General features: G+C 43.9%; 1 protein-coding gene across 2 annotated transcripts in view; it reads left to right on the top strand.

Annotated features, from left to right (window-relative positions):
• The first annotated feature begins 2,105 nt into the window (after positions 1 to 2,105).
• GLT1D1 (glycosyltransferase 1 domain containing 1) overlaps positions 2,106 to 17,360 on the top strand; it is a 90,754-nt gene continuing 75,499 nt past the window's right edge. For both annotated transcript variants that reach the window (XM_077835091.1, XM_077835090.1), the window contains exons 1-2: positions 2,106 to 2,306; positions 14,368 to 14,516. In XM_077835091.1, the coding sequence (XP_077691217.1) occupies positions 2,239 to 2,306; positions 14,368 to 14,516 (217 nt within the window). In that variant the 5' untranslated portion in view covers positions 2,106 to 2,238. The remainder of the gene's footprint in view (positions 2,307 to 14,367; positions 14,517 to 17,360) is intronic.

Here is a 17,360-nt window from a genome sequence, read left to right as displayed (position 1 = left end):
AAATATTCCCCCAAGCCCCTTCACCCCCTTTCCTGGGGAGGCTTGAGAATAATCTACCAACCAGATAGGTAAACAAGGTGAGCACAGACCAGATCCTTGGGTTTTTAGGACACTAAAAACCAATCAGATTCTTAAAAAACAGAACTTTATAATAAAGGGGAAAAAAAGTAAAAGAAACACCTCTGTAAAATCAGGATGGAAGGTAATTTTACAGGGTAATAAGATTTAAAACATAGAGGATTCCCCTCTAAGCAAAACTTCAAAATTACAAAAAACAGGGATAAACCTCCTTCTAAGCACAAGGAAAATTCACAAGCTAAAACAAAAGACACTCAAATGCATTTCCTTTCTATTACTTACTATTTCTGTAAATTTAGATGTATCATTCAGTAGGAACTGGATTACTTGCTTAGTCTCTCTCTTTGTCCCCGGAGAAAGCAAAAACAAAACAAATCCCAAAACAAAAACCTTCCCCCCACAGATTTAAAAGTATCTTCTCCCCTTATTGGTCCTTTTAGTCAGGTTCCAACCAGGTTAATAAATAAATTTGTTAGTCTCTAAGGTGCCACAAGTACTCCTTTTCTTTTTGCGAACCAGGTTATCTGAGCTTCTTAACCCTTTACAGATAAAGGAGGGATTTTATGCTACCCTTAGCTGTATTGACACATTTCAGAGTAGCAGCCATGTTAGTCTGTATCCGCAAAAAGAACAGAAGTACTTGTGGCACCTTAGAGACTAACAAATTTATTTGAGCATAAGCTTTTGTGGGCTACAGCCCACTTCATTGGATACATAGAATGGAACATTTACTTAGAAAATATATCTATATACACATACAGAGAAGGTGGAAGTTGCCATACAAACTGTAAGAGGCTAATTAATTAAGATGAGCTATTATCAGCAGGAGAAAAAAACTTTTGTAGTGATAATCAAGATGGCCCATTTAGACAGTTGACAAGAAGGTGTGCAGATACTTAACATGGAGAAATAGATTCAGTACGTGTAATGACTCCGCCACTCCCAGTCTCTACTCAAACCCAGGTTAATGGTATCTAGTTTGCATATTAATTCAAGCTCAGCAGTTTCTCGTTGGAGTCTGTTTTTGAAGCTTTTCTGTTGCAAAATTGCCACCCTTAAGTTTTTTACTGAATGGCCAGAGAGGTTGAAGTGTTCTCCTACGGTTTTTGAATGTTATGATTCCTGATGTCAGATCTGTGCCCATTTATTCTTTTGCATAGAGACTGTCCAGTTTTGCCAATGTACATGGCAGAGGGGCATCGCTGGCACATGATGGCATATATCACATTGGTCGATGTGCAGGTGAACAAGCCCCCGATGGCGTGGCTAATGTGACTTAAGGGTGGCAATTTTGCAACAGAAAAGCTTCAGAAACAGCCTCCAAGGAGAAACTGCTCAACTTGAATTAATATGCAAACAAGATAGCATTAACTTGGGTTTGAACAGAGACTGAGAGTGGCTGGGTCATTATATTGAATCTATTTCCCCATGTTAAGTATCCTCACACCTTCTTGTCAACTGTCTAAATGGGCCATCTTGATTATCACTACAGAAGTTTTTTTCTCCTGCTGATAATAGCTCATCTCAACAAATTAGCCTCTTACAGTTTGTGTGGCAACTTCCACCCTCCCTGTATGTATATATGTCTTCTTACTATATGCATCCGATGAAGTGGGCTGTAGCCCATGAAAGCTTATGCTCTAATAAATGTGTTAGTCTCGAAGGTGCCACAAGTCCTCCTTAGCTGTATGTTTATGACCACTGGCCGGAGAGGCTAGATCAGTGTTGGGAAGCTCAGAGAGGAGTCAGCCCCCCTCAGGTCTCTCTCTCTCCCTCCTGGGGAGGGGCGATCCACCCAGAACAGGGCCTGGCCCCGCAGTTAGGGCTGGAGGCCCCGCGGGCATTGTCCGTGGTGCCCAGGGCTCGCGGGGGGTGGCTAAGGAGGGTCTGTCTCCCCGCCCGCGGGAGGCGCAGGAGCGTGCCTGTGTCTCTCCGTCCCGCCGCGGGGGAGGCGGAACCCTCGCTCCGGGCTCCTGTGGCCGCGGTGCCTTTGTGGGCCCGGACAGCAGCCAGCAGCGGCGGCGGCGGCGGCGGCGGGCCGGGTAACGCTGCCCCGGGCGCCGGCTGCGGCGCGATGGCAGCGCCCCCCGGTGGCTCCCTGCCCTGGCCCTGCTTGGGAGCTGCCTGTCGCTGCCGCCGGGCCCGGTGGGACGCGCCGCGATGAGGCTGCTCCTGCTGGCCTGTCTCAGAGCCCAGACGGGGAACGCCACCACGGCGGGCAGGATACAGTAAGTGCCGGCACCGGCTCTGTTCACAGGGGGCTCCCCCCCGGGCCGCCGCCCTCCCCCGTTCACAGGGGGCTCCACCCCCCGGGCCCCGCCGCTCTCCCCTGCCCCCTCCCCCGTTCACAGGGGGCTGCACCCCCCGGGCCCCGCCGCTCTCCCCTGCCCCCTCCCCCGTTCACAGGGGGCTCCGCCCCCCCGGGCCCCGCCGCCCTCCCCCGTTCACAGGGGGCTCCGCCCCCCCGGGCCCCGCCGCTCTCCCCCGTTCACAGGGGGCTGCAACCCCGGGCCCCGCCGCCCTCCCCCGTTCACAGGGGGCTCCACCCCCCGGGCCCCGCCGCTCTCCCCTGCCCCCTCCCCCGTTCACAGGGGGCTGCACCCCCCGGGCCCCGCCGCTCTCCCCTGCCCCCTCCCCCGTTCACAGGGGGCTCCGCCCCCCCGGGCCCCGCCGCCCTCCCCCGTTCACAGGGGGCTCCGCCCCCCCGGGCCCCGCCGCTCTCCCCCGTTCACAGGGGGCTCCACCCCCCGGGCCCCGCCGCTCTCCCCTGCCCCCTCCCCCGTTCACAGGGGGCTGCACCCCCCGGGCCCCGCCGCTCTCCCCTGCCCCCTCCCCCGTTCACAGGGGGCTCCGCCCCCCCGGGCCCCGCCGCCCTCCCCCGTTCACAGGGGGCTCCGCCCCCCCGGGCCCCGCCGCTCTCCCCCGTTCACAGGGGGCTCCACCCCCCGGGCCCCGCCGCTCTCCCCCGCCCCCTCCCCCGTTCACAGGGGGCTCCACCCCCCCGGGCCCCGCCGCCCTCGCCCTCCCCCTCCCCCGTTCACAGGGGGCTCCACCCCCCCGGGCCCCGCCGCCCTCGCCCTCCCCCTCCCCCGTTCACAGGGGGCTCCACCCCCCCGGGCCCCGCCGCCCTCGCCCTCCCCCTCCCCCGTTCACAGGGGGCTCCACCCCCCCGGGCCCCGCCGCTCTCCCCCGCCGCCCTCCCCCGTTCACAGGGGGCTCCACCCCCCGGGCCCCGCCGCTCTCCTCTGCCCCCTCCCTCGTTCACAGGGGGCTCCACCCCCCCCGGGCCCCGCCGCTCTCCCCTGCCCCCTCCCCCGTTCACAGGGGGCTACACCCCCCCGGGCCCCGCCGCTCTCCTGCCCCCTCCCCCGTTCACAGGGGGCTACACCCCCCCGGGCCCCGCCGCTCTCCTGCCCCCTCCCCCGTTCACAGGGGGCTCCACCCCCCCTCGGGCCCCGCCGCTCTCCCCTGCTCCCTCCCCCGTTCACAGGGGGGCTCCCCCCCGGCCGTGTCGCTCTCCTCTGCCCCCTCCCCCGTTCACAGGGGTAAGGGGGGACGCCCTAGGATTTGCCTTCCCCATTCTTAAGGAGGATCTTCCCATGTCTGCCTCTTCTCCTTGCATAGGAAAAACAGGGGGCCTCCCTATGCCAGTTTCCTCATCCACAGAGACAAGGGGGAATATCCCTCCCCTGTGTTGTCCCTGCCTCTGCACCAGGGAAAGGGAGGGCTTTCATCTCCCTTGTGCCTGGCCTCCCTTTTATCCACGTGGCCAAGAGGGCACCCTGCCCTTTTCTCTCCCATTCCACAAGAAGTGGGTGAATTCCTGTGTGTGTGTAACACCGCCCCCCCAGTCCACTTCCATAGGGACAGCCATGTGAAGAGTGGGTGCAGTATAATGTATTTTTCCTATCAGGGCTTCTCTCAAGCCCTGAGAAATTCCTTCATTCAGAGAGGTTCAGACTGTAAACACAGCCTCAAAATAAAGTCACAAAAGAAACATGGCATCCTCTAAATCAGGGAGACTTGAGGCACGTCAGGTTAATAAGGTAGGTACTACATAGGTCTTCTATAAAGTTAACTCTCCAGAAAAGGAATATATTTATCTGTGTCTTGTATAGCACAGTGCTTAAAAGCTAGTAAGGGCAGGGAACTGGGAATCAGGATTCTTACATTTTTTCCGGTTTCAGAGTAGCAGCCGTGTTAGTCTGTATTCGCAAAAAGAAAAGGAGTACTTGTGGCACCTTAGAGACTAACCAATTTATTTGAGCTACAGCTCACTCATCAGATGCATTCAGTGGAAAATACAGTGAGGAGATTTATATACAAACAGAACATGAAAAAATGGGTGTTTATCATGCACACTGTAAGGAGAGTGATCACTTAAGATGAGCTATTACCAGTAGGAGAGTGGGGGGGGGGGGGTGGGAAGGGAAGAAAACCTTTTGTAGTGATAATCAAGGTGGGCCGTTTCCAGCAGTTAAGGAGAACGTCTGAGGAACAGTGGGGGAATAGACAAGGGGAAATAACATTTTTTCCCTAGCTCTTCTACAGTGTGTGATATCGTTTAACCACCCTGTGTGCCTCTGTTTATCCACTTGTAACGGCTTGTCTACACAGAAGGCTTGTCCAAGATAAGATGGGATTTGAATTTAAAGTGTAATAGCTATTCTGGTCAGTTTCCCCATGTAGACAAGTCCTAAGCTTCATTAATGAATATAAACTACTTTGAAATCTTTGGACTAATGACACTGTACAGATACACAGTATTACTGAAGTATTGCTGATGCTACCATTTATCTTGTCCTTTTACTTTTCTATAAAATGTGGGAGAAAAGAGCATTATGATTAAAAGCATAAAACTAGTGAGGTTTCATGTTTGTAAGCTCTTATATTTTTTGGGAAAAAATATGAAAATAAAACTTTCATGATGGCTTTGTCTTCTTGTGTCCTAAAGTCATCCTTTGTTTGCTTTTTACATTGTCAGTTGTGGACAATAGTTCAAGTCTGCGTTGTGTTAAATATAGTGGAATTTAGCTTACCATTGTTATTATGTGTATTTGCAAATTTAAGCGTGTGAGTAGACCTTTGCAAGGTCAGGGCCTAATTCTACACACAAAAATAGTCCATTGACTTTGTTTTCCAAGAACTTTCATGCCAGGCAGTTAGTTCACATCCTACTCAATCTTACATACTTGGGACTCTAAAGGGCTGTTCGACTGTAGAAGATAGAGATGTAATATGTCTACTAGCTTCCAGTACTGAGGGGAATGAAACAAAAGGGACATAAAGAAAAGCAAAAGCAGCAGCAGAGCCTTACAAAGTTGAAGTTTTTTGTGATTTAAGTATTATAATAAAATATATATAACTATGTGTGATAGATGTTCTGTATATACATACTAGCACAGTTTTTGAATTTGGGTGGTGTGATTTCTGATGGAATTCATCCCCTTTTATGACTATTTCTATTATCCCTTTCAGTGTTTGCTTTTTTATTGATGGAAGGCGTTCAGTTGTATCAAAATGGTAGATAATTGGGAGCAGATAAAACCAATCTCACAAAAACCACAAAAAAAATTCCCAGAATATTCTACCCTCGTCTTTCCTATGTGGGATTATTTTTCGGCCTTATAAATTACTCAGATTTTAGCTAGCCTTCCAAATATTAGCTCCAGCCTTGGAAATATCTTGTAAATCTTCAGCTCCTGTAACAGCTTGTCTATCTGCAGTAGCTGTATCGGTATAACTTGATTCATCTTTTAAACTGATTCAAAAGGCTGTGTGGACACTTTTTTTTTCTGTTAAAGAATGCCTTAAACCTGTTCCTAATCAAGGTTGGCTAAACTGAAATAAAAGTGTCCACACAGGGATTTGCAGTTGCTCCAGTTTAAAAATACTGATTTAAATTAACACATTAAGTTAGACTGGTGCTAGCCAAGACCTCAGAAAGGAGAGAATGAAGGGGATCTCATTTCAGTTACAGCTTATAAGTCTGATAGAGGTGTTTAACCTACACTGAAGTTTTCAGTGCTCAAGCAGTTGGAGAATCAATGCCCAAAGAATCAGAATGTCTCATCTCAGTTATTATAAATATATTCATAGCAGTGGTGTAAAAGACCCCACAAAAACAAATACGATCTGGATAATGTGTAAGCAATATTAGCTAGAAATCTATTTTCCTGTTAAGTAGCATTAGCTGTCAGTTGTTCAGCTTAAACAATCCTACATTGGCACTGCCAGGTAAGGACAATTACTTTAATTACTGTAGCTATTATTTAAACAGCTTTTTTATATAAAAGGCCCAGAGCCTGATAGGCTTTAACTTTACACACTGTGAGAATCCCAGTTCATAAAGTTAAGCACATAAATCTTTGCAGCACCATGCTTAAATATGTAGAAGATTTTATATGCTCAAGGAAATGTACAGCTTGCTTTAATCACATCCATGTGTGCGCATACTGGTTTATTTACTCAAACCTTTTTATATGTTGACCTGCAGCAAGCTTTGGTTTATTTAAAAAATTAAAATGCTTAAGTTGTTCCTAAATGGAACAGCTGCTAATGTAGGTTAATTTTATGGCTTAAGATCACTGAGTATGCTAACTTTGTGATACTAGTTTGTTTATATAAATGCTTTATCTCTTCACACAGTATTTTCATCTTCTGAATTTAAACTCTTAAATTCCATAGTGACAAAGATACCAAAGTTTAATTTGTCTGTAAATCTTTGGGACAGATTCTTAGCTGGTGTAAATTGGCATAGCTGATCTCAAGCAGTTGAAGATCGGTCTCTTTTTTCCTTTGTGTTTCCAGGTCAATAAAAACAGCTCTATAATAAAGGTGGTAAAGGCTTCCATTATGTTTGGCCTCCTTAACATTTCATCTTTAATCTGCATGACAGCGTACTCATGGCTGTCTCTACTCAGCAAAAACTCAGGCTGTCATTCTAAACCCTTGAAGAGGGATCAAAAAGGGGGGGTATTAGGAAGGAAAATAAATCCGTTATTCTACCCCCCTTGGAATTTTCTACTTACCTTTTATTATCTGTTGTGCAAGGGGGAACAAAAATTGAAACTTTCGATGGGTTGATTTATGAAGACTTAAATGAAGTGTATGTGAATATGTAGATATTTTTGAGAGGGAGACATTGTTTTCCTGGGGATTTACACAATTTCAAATAGGAAACTGAAACAATCACATTCACAGGAGCATAAAACCCACAAACGTAATGTAAAGGTTAATAATTGCTTGTTGAAATTTAGCATCTTACATACACCCAGAGTAATCAAATGATCCCATTTCAAGGGCACCGTAGTTGATGCATATAAAGCCTGTAGAAATGTTAGCTGCCCTATAGATAGATTAGAATATTGGGTGTCTGTGCATGCATGCTACAATGCAGATTAGATGTTAATCAATTCAGTATTGAGCATTGGGGGGGAGGGGGTTCTCTCTTTTTTTCTTGCACTTTCTACCTGGTGGTATTACTACTACAGAAGAGGGTGTACATGTCAAAAAATGTAAAAAAATTCTCTTCATATTAGATAGCAGCGAAGTGGGCTCTCTTACCTCCCTGAAGTTGCATTGGCAAACTCTGTTCATATCTGTGTTTACTCCCGGTAGGGAGCAACTGCAGAAGAGAGGTATTCCCCATTCATCTTCCACTCCTGAGGCTTAGCATTCCAACGTTTACAGTCCCAGGTGCTGAGTGCTACATTCCAAAAGGATTTACACAGCTGAACCGGTTTACAAGCATAATGAAACTTCATTGGGTTCAGTTCTACTTCCAGAGGGAAAACTTCTGACTTCAGGCCCTAGAAGCAGAGTAATTGTCCCTCACAATTGCAGTTTTGATATTTCCACTCCACAATGGATGTGATCCAAAGCTAGTCCTATAGCTGTTGGGGTATACTCATTTCAATCCAGCACAAATCATCTATGCTAATTCCCTCCATCCATGCTGTTTGGAAAGAGATGTCCAAGGCAGGGAGAAATTAAAGAAAAATTGATGTTGATTAAATAAGTATGAATAAAGTAAGTGAATGGTTGAGGGTATACAGGAGTAACTGTAGACTGCTGGCCATCCTTAAAGTTTGTTACACTCACAAGAAGAGTGTATAGTGTGCAGATAAAGGTGCCTCATTCTTTTCGTAAGGGAGAGGAACAAAGTTCACTGATAAAGGCACTTTCAAACCAAAAAAGGTTATATGAGGACAGATTTGGTTTCATAGTGAAAGCATCTTAAAGTTGTAATTTAAATACCTACAGCTTCTATAGACTTTACTGGGAATTGTGGTTGGTCACTACCTCTGAGGCTCATGCACTGCAGGCCTGATCCAAACACCAGCTGAAGTAAAATTATTTGATTGACTTCAGGAGGTTTAAGATTAGGCCCTCTACACTCAGTAACAGCTAATACAGCTTTGGAAGTCTGACTGCTGACAGAGGGTTTGTGGAAGAGAATCACTGTAGTTGTATGAAATGAATTCAAAAGAGGCATTATTATTGAGTTGTATTACTGTAACACCTAGGAGCTCTAATCATAGACCAGGACCCAGTTGTGTTTGGCACTGTACAAACACAGAAAAAGAAGTTCCTGGATAGCAGTCACTCTATCCCCATAACTTCTTGTACAGTACAACCCCATTCAAAATGAGAATATAAAAGAAAGTGGGATTTTTTTTGGGGGGGGAAGCGAAGAAGAGGAGTGGGTATGGTGCAAAACACAACACGGGTGTTGCAAGCTACGGCATGTAAGAACCACGGACTATTTTAACTCACAGGAAACACTGGAATCCCAGTCAGTTTGGAACCACACAACGTACTTGCAGTGCATGAAGAACCATGAACTTTGGAATCATGTGGCGATGTTGATGTTGCATTTTTCAGATTGGTAGCTGGAACAAACCAGAAGCAGCAATCAATATATTCCTGAAGGCATTCTGTGCCAAAAAAATAAAAATTCGGCAAATGTTATTTGTTACATAAATTTGGAGGCTCCAGCATGGCATTGGGGAGCACAGGCCACTGGCTGCACAGAGGTGGGAGATCACTGTGCAGCTTCTCCCCCGCCCTGGGACATGGACTCAGCAACCAACCCTGACACGGTGCAAGACTAGCCTGCCCCAGAAACACCCCAGGGCCCTGCTCCTCTGTGCCAGGTGCACCAGGTGTGGGCAGGCAGGCTCAGCAAAGCAGGATCCAAGTGTGAAGGGTCTTAGTGTGGGGGGATCCAGGTGTGCGGGGGGGGGGGGCGGATCTAGATGCACAGGGGATTGTTGCGGGGTTCTGGGTGCAACAGTAATGGGACTCTGCAGGGGCTTGGCGGGGGGGGGTGTCTGGGTGTGGGGGTACAGAGCTCGGCACGGGGGTCTGGGTGTGGATGGTCCAGATGCTAGTGGGGTGGGGATCCAGGTGCAGCTGGTTGGGTCTCAGTGGGGTGGGGATCTGGGTACGGGTGACTTGTTGGGATGGTGCAGGGGGAGTGGAGTTTGGCAGAGGGTCTAGGTATGAGGGGGTCGGGCAGATGGGGGAGCAGCTCCCTGTACAGGGATCCCTCCCCCTGCATCTTAGGAGCAATGGGTGCAGGAAGCGGGTAGGGGGGAGGAGTTTGCAGAGCTTCCTGGAGCTGGGGGAGAAATCGGGGGGTTGGTCTGACCCGGCCCCAGATGCCATACAAAGGAAGAGGAAATCCCATCCTCCCCAGCTCAGCTGGGACTAAAAGCTGAGCCCGGCGCAGGGTAGGAGCCACAGGCCACATCTTCCCCAGTTCCGCCCCCTCCCTCACAGTGATTTACCTCTCTGCCGGCTGCCCTGGGCACTGGAAACATACTGCTGGGGAGGGTCGAGTGACGCTCTTTTGGCTTCCCTTTGCTTCCCCATCAAAAAGTCATTTTTCTACAGGGAAGCAAAAAAATCTGCAGGGGGCATAAATTCTGTGCATGTGCAGTGGTGCAAAATTCCCCCAGGAATAATCAATAAGAGTAGGAAAGAATGTATGAAAGGGATCATAAAACATCACCTGGGTTTTTGTAGCCACGTTAGACAAAAATTGCTTTCCGATGTAAGTCCTTCATTAAACTGTGAATAGGACACACAAAGTCAGAAAGGAACTGCACTTTTTAATTTTATATTACCAGCAGTATTTCTACACAAACAGTATAGATCTACAGTATGCCACAGCATATTCTCCCTATACCCAGAGATTAAGAAGCTGAGACATACAGCTTGATTTTGAGATGTGCTGAGTAGCTGAAGTTCATCTTAGAATTAAAGGAGAAGACTTGGGTCCATACAAGAGCGAAGGGACTTACTTAGAGCCAAACAGTAAATCAGTGACTGAGCCAAAGCTGGAATGCAGGAGTCCTGGACTCCCAGCACTGTGTCCAATAACCAGCATCCAAATTTTATTACCAAAAATACTAGATGATAAAAAATGAAAGTAACTGAAGCCCACAGACAGAGAACAAAATCCAATAAAGTGAATCCAGAGTTCACAATGTTTCTATAAATACTGGGTTATTTAATTCTGGAGTCTGTAAGTGATGCTACTGAAGCTGTCTCTCCAAGTTATTATCAAACTAGACCATTACAAACGGTCTGTTTCAGGCTGAGTAGTGGACAATTCACAATTCCTCTGATTTGACTTCTCTCCAATAAAACAGTCAACTGCCAGATTTTGAAACCCAAACTCCAGTTTAGAAGCACTTTACTCCACAAGTTGTAGCACTGAATTCAGCTGGGCTGTTCGTGGAGTAATGTGCTACTCAGCATAGGTAAGGATGGCAAAATCTGGCCCAAAGTGAAGAATGTCAGTAATGAAGATGTTCCTTTGGAAATTTACCCACAATCTACAAGGACACAATAGAGAAAACACTACCTCAAAATTCAGTATTTCTTGCAAGGCTCAACATTGTCATGGGTGTGTTCGCTTTACTGAGAGCAGAGAACACATTTGTTTTTATTCCAAAATTGTTTGTTCATGAATTGGCAAAACAATTTAAATACACAATTTTTATCAGAAGAGAAAACAAAATATATTAGGAGTGTATATATGCCTTGGCCTGATCCAGGGCCATCTGTGACTTCATAGACAGCTGAGCTTTCAAAACAGAACAAAATAAAAACCTTGTAAAATAGTCTCCAGAGCATCCTCTCCCCATCCTCCTTGAAGAGGCGATATGTGTTTGAGTGTACAGGAAGTTGTACTCTTCATTCCCTGAGCGAAAATAAGCCTTTCATGGAGGAAGAAAATTGCACTCTGTAAATTCCAATACTTTAAATAAAGCCTGATCCCACAGATATTTATGCATGTGCTTAACCTGAAGCATAAGAGTGAGTGGTCACACTGAACACAATGGCATGTGTAAAAATGTTTTCAGGATTAGGGCTTGTAAAATTGTAAAGAATTTTCAAAGTATTCATTTTAACTTCCTAAATTGTATATTATCTTTTACATGCCCCTGAATAACCAGTCGTAGAGTGAGTCCAGCTTTTTATCACGCCTCTAGACGTATCCAGGACCTCAATAGTGGCCACTCAAGGCTCTGCTTCCTTAAGAGAGTCCTTCATAAATATCCATCTTTTAGAACACTGCAAGGAAGTCTCTCCTTCCATTTACCATTGAGACCACCATTGTTCCACTTTGATTTGCTCCTAGCAGGGTCAGCTCTGTTGGCAGGTTTTGCCATTGATCTCACTGTCCCCATATGGAACAGCTAGAGCTGGAGTAGGGAAATTTGTCATCTGGGTAGCCAGCAGCTTGGTTCAGGGCCAAGAACTGCAGAGAGCTCTCCTTTTGACACCTTTCTCATCAGGTTTGAACAGTGTTGCTTCTGCACTCATGGGAAAGGCAAGTCAAATAAATCCTCCTTCTACACTACAAAAACTAAAGTGTTAGGGAATCAGTCACAGTGTCTTGATGTGATTAAAACATGGTTCAATCTTGTCTGGGAGGTGGGATTGCCACCTCTGAGGTACAAAAAACCCCAGGACAGCCAGGATGATCCTGAGCCCATAAAATTGGACAGCTGGTAGTGTGTACTGAGCACCCGTACAGATTTCAAGGGACAGCTATCTTAAAAAAGGGATGAACCTAGGCAGATAGCAGCCCTATAGGGTAGATTAGACCAAGCTTTTTTAATTGCGCTAAATACTAGTGATAACACGATAAAGTCCCACATATACTAGGAAGATAGAAAAGTGTTTAATCATGTCAGGGCTTTAATATGTTGCATCTGGGTCCCTCAGCATGGTAGTTTATGTAGAGGGGATCAAAATACAAAGAGTAACATTGATTGAGCAACACCCAGGAACAGTTTCATGAGTGAACCAATTACTTTGGAGTATTTGTTTGCTCCCTGACTTCTGAGCTGTGGTAACTGAAGACAAAAGGAAATATGATCACCTCTTGTAGTTAGACAAGATCGCATCAGCTCAGAATTTCTAGCTGAGTTTCTTCGGTTCTGAAGTCCTTGGAGTGTGGTGTTAGGGAGTTATTTTCAAATTATCTGTAACATATAAACATATTGCTTGTACATGATAGTGATGTATGCTAATTGAAATACTGAAGGGGAAAAAATTTCTTTTAGACAAGTTAATGAGCACATGAGAACTTGTGAAATGTATGAGCATCCTGATTGCTTGCCTCAGAGAATGCATTTTTACAGCTGTGGGGTTTGCGGTTCATTATTATTTAATTAGGGCCAAACTGTGAACCCCATACATTGGTAAACAGATACTTGCATAAATAGCCCAACTGAAGTACATGGGACTGCTCATGTGAATAATTGCTCAACAATGTGAATAAAGGCCTTGCAATCTGTCTGTATTTTATTATTTATTAATGCTTACTCTAATTTATTAGTTTTATTTCAAATGGTGAAATCCAAAGTAAAATTAATTCCTATTCAGTATAATGGAGAAATATAGTACCATATGTTGTGCCAAGAAGGCTCTGCCTGTTATAGTGCTAATAATCTTTCCAGGGCCTCAAGACATTTTATAGCATTTTTAGCTGCAATTTCTGCACTGATGACTAACTTCCCCAGGACAGATAATTACATTCTTTGGGAGGCTGTGAAGCGACAGAGAAAGGAAAAAGAATAATATTCAAGAAGCTATTGAATTCACAGATTTTAACGCCAGAATAATTAATATGTGGATGAGAAATGAGCCAATTGGAGCAATATCTAATGACCGCAAAAAAATGTAGTGTTCTTTTTATGATGCTGGAAATGTAAACACTTTATATTTGAAGTTATTTTATATATATTTTGCTGATACAATATGCAAGTTTCTATCAAAACATAGGCATGTTCCTGCACTGCCTAATGACAATGGCACAATCGTCGATTGATCTCAGTTTCAATAGGGGGATGTAAAACCTCACTGGTAGTAAATAGATTGCTGATCCAAAACCCTTTGTAATCGGAAGTTTTTCGATTGACTTTAACGGTCTTTGTATCAGGGCTTTAATGTGAAGAATGTTGTGCAAAATGTATATCATTATCACCTTGAAAGCCAACAATAAAAAATAATATTGTCTTGATATTTTAAAATCTCAGTTGCGTTAATACTTGGTGTGTTCATGCAAATGTGTTAAATAACAATTTCTTAAACTAACCCCATTTTACAGATGAGTAAACTGAAGCAAAGAGAAATGAAGTCCAAGGTTAAACAGCATGTTAGCAGGAGGCTGGAGAATACAATTTTCAGTCCTCTGCTTGAGCCTAAAATCCTTTTGCACTGATAAAGTTTTACAAAGTTTTACATTGCACTCTTTTTTTGGTGATGATAGTGGGGATGGTTTGTTAGTTATTTCAACAGGATTAATTAACTAGATGCTTTTATAGTTTCTTTCACAAGGCCCCCTTGATTCAGCCCACTGATCCAACACGTACAACAAAGGGAGTCTTTCCAGTTCTTTGAAGGGCACTGGATCAGGTTCATAGAGCCATATCCTGCAACATGCTGAATGTTTTCAACTTTCATTGATTACAAAGGGAACTGAGGGCTCTCAGTACCTTGGAAGATTGGGCCATGTGAGGGGATGCAGATCCTATTGCTGGCAGCACACACCCTATTGAATAAAAGTCAGAAGGACGTGGAGCAATCAGAAAGGGGCTTTCATGAGAGAGTATTTTCCAACCCAGGTTGCATAAGGAAAGTGACTCTAGGGGATAAAAGTTATTAAGCAAAATATGTTTTTATTAAGCTATTTAACATAATGGCAAGTCTGCAGCATATTAATATTAATCATCTTCCATTTGTTCTATTGTTTTTGTGATGAAGGGATCATCTAGAAGCTGTGGGTCACATATGCAGTCTTAAGGATGCTTTTGGCTATGAGAACCCATCTGAAATAGCAAATCTAATCTCTGCAGAGAAGTTTGAAGCGGCTCTGGCCATTCATCTTTATAAAGGAGGCAGACTTCTGCAAGGTAATCCTCTTTCAATTTAGCAGTAAAAATAACCCTTAAAAGAAAGAGTCTGAAAGAAAGCAGGAATGAATACAAATAGCTACAAATGGAAAATGTGCATAAACCCATACATAATGTGGTTACTTTGTCTATCCATTTCAACAAATGTTAATAAACATTAAAAATGTTTCTCTGTGGGAGACTTGATCCAGAGCAGAGAGAACTAAATAACTGTACTTTTAAAGGACACTATATGTTTTATAATTAAATACTTTTACTACAGTAAGATAAGAGCATTACAGTAACAGTAAGATACTTTCAACAAATGTGCTCTTTCAGAGGATGATAATAGCTTGGCTAAGTATAGCTGAGGTCAAACAGAAGAAAGGAGAGAGGCTAATTTGATTTTCTGTTGAAAAATGAATCATGTTTTCCAGACATGAAATAACTTTGAGTTGTCAGTCATGCCAGCTAAACTGCAGGAGACAGCATGTTAGCTGACAAATAATAAAATCTTCTATTATAACTGGTCAAGTAGAACAAAATTTTAGTCTGCCATTAATGACATGCTAGCAACACTGGCTTCCAGAATTACAGACAGTGTCAGCAGCTGAAATTGCAAATATAGTCCCATTCTTGAGCTCATTTTCAGATCATCCAAGTCTGTACATTTGTGAAATGTAGATAATTGATTACTTTCAACTGACCAGGAAATAACATTAGTTTTTAGGCCCCCAAAGTCTCCACCTTTCTGGTACTAGGAGTTTCAAAGCTTAATTTATTACTGTTAGTATGCATTTGTACAGTGTCTATCACAATGGAACCCTATTCAGACTGGGAACTCTTGAATACAAATAAGAAATAATAATAATTAATAATCTGTTAATCTGTGTATTGTGATTTTTATTCTATGACAAGACACAAAATGGTTACAGGAAAGGCTGATGAATGGTTTTAAGACTGATCTAACATGCTATTTTAGGTAGAGGAGTGAACATAAGGTTGGATTTTCAAAAGTGCTCAGTGTTTGGCCTAACTCTGCTCCAATACTGACTTTGACGGAAGCCAAATTCAGTTCATGCGAAGTACTTTTGAAAACCCCACCTAAGATCCCAAGTGGCCTGAAACCTTGATACTTGACTGATTTAGAGAAAATCTTACTAATCTAAATAAATCACAGTCCCACTGTACTTAGAAGCAGCTGCAATAGCAAACAGAATGATATTGAAAAATAAAATGGAAATCCAGGAAAAAAAAACACACAGTAATATGATTACCAGGATGATTGAACTGACAAGTCTAGACGAGATTACGGAGTGTTTGAAGGGGGTGGGAAAAAAACAGAATGTGGAGGAGATGCAGTAATTGATTTCAGAAATTTAGTAATTGGCATGTTAACAGTAAAATCTATTCCATGTATATTTCATAATAATAAAAAACTTCTAATAATTGAAAAACATTTAGAAGCATAGTGCCATATGTGAATATTTTGATCCTGATCCTGTAACCATAACTTACATGAGAAAGGGCTGCAGGATGGGGCTCTATAATAAAATATTAACGATGATGAGTAGTCAGGGCTTTTGTTATCTCTCCTCCAAAAGATGGTGTCTTTAGAAGCACCTTGTTCCCAAGCCATGTTTGTACATTGGTCTAATGTTCAGAGGAAAGACTGCCATCTGCTGAATCATTGACGCCTCTACCATGCAAAGGTTAAAAAAAAAAAAAGGAAGAGAAAATAAAAGTCCTTTTGCGGGGGCGGGAAGGGAGTTGAACCACATCATCGTCCCTTTGTGGTCATCTTTAAAGCATCTTTAAATGTGCAATATTATGGGTTATCAATTATGAAGCACAATGGTGCTTTAGAGACAAAATGACAGACCTCTACCCCAAAGGGCTAATAATTGATAGCTACAAACACTACGCAATAGACAGCTGGTAAAGGTTCCTCTACCCTGACCTACAGAACTTCACAATTCCATGTGAAACCCACAAAATAAGTAGCCTAGGTGACAGATCTGATAACTGCATCCCTCTCTTCCAATGTTGCTAGAGACTCGTTTGTTCTGCCAAAGTGTAATCTCATTTATCTGGAATTTAAAAGCATGTGTGTTGTAATTAGCAGCAATCAGATTGTTATTTGTAGCTTAACGAAGTTTAAAAGTGACCACTTAATTGTTTTAAATGCTCTTGTAATTCTTAAAGAATCGAGATAATATCCTCTGTCTGCTATGTTGATTAGTTTTTTGGTATCTTGCTATTTACTAAAAGTCATCTGGTTCCAAATAAACAAATGCTATTAGAATGGAATCTCATTTTTATCACAATTTTTCCCCTCTAAATAATCTTAGGCCATGTTCACATTAAGGCTTTAGCTTCAATATGGAAACGCAGATGTAGTTGTCCTGGTATTAACTTTGACACTCTGGACCCGTATACTGATGCAAGTCCCAGTTTACACCAGTGCAGTATGTCTAAACTAGGTTTTTGCACCTGTGCAGTACATTGCTGTAGCTCTATCTCTGACTAAAAGCTTGAGTGTTGACAAGGCCTTACAACTATTATTGGACCAGCACATTTTGGGACTCCTGAAGTACATTTCCTATAGTGACCAAACATTGTTGCGTGCAGAAGCTGCTTCTGGGTAATCTGTAAACCCGAGCAGGCTCTGTATCATGGGACAGAGTTAAGCAGAATGGTTGATCCATTGCAGCCTCAGTTCTCTAGGGAGAAACTACAGCACACTTCACCTATTCTGCCTTATCTCAGCTAAAGACCTTTTCTCAAATGTAGCAACTAACTGGTTCAACCAACGCTTATAAAATGCTTGGAAGGCAGCAGAGTATGGAAGCTCAGGCTGTTCCA

The sequence above is a fragment of the Eretmochelys imbricata genome, chromosome 15, assembly GCF_965152235.1.
Source record: "Eretmochelys imbricata isolate rEreImb1 chromosome 15, rEreImb1.hap1, whole genome shotgun sequence".
NCBI lineage: Eukaryota > Metazoa > Chordata > Testudines > Cheloniidae > Eretmochelys > Eretmochelys imbricata.
The sequence above is the reverse complement of the archived record's forward strand: the minus strand, read 5'-3'. Positions and strand labels throughout refer to the sequence as shown.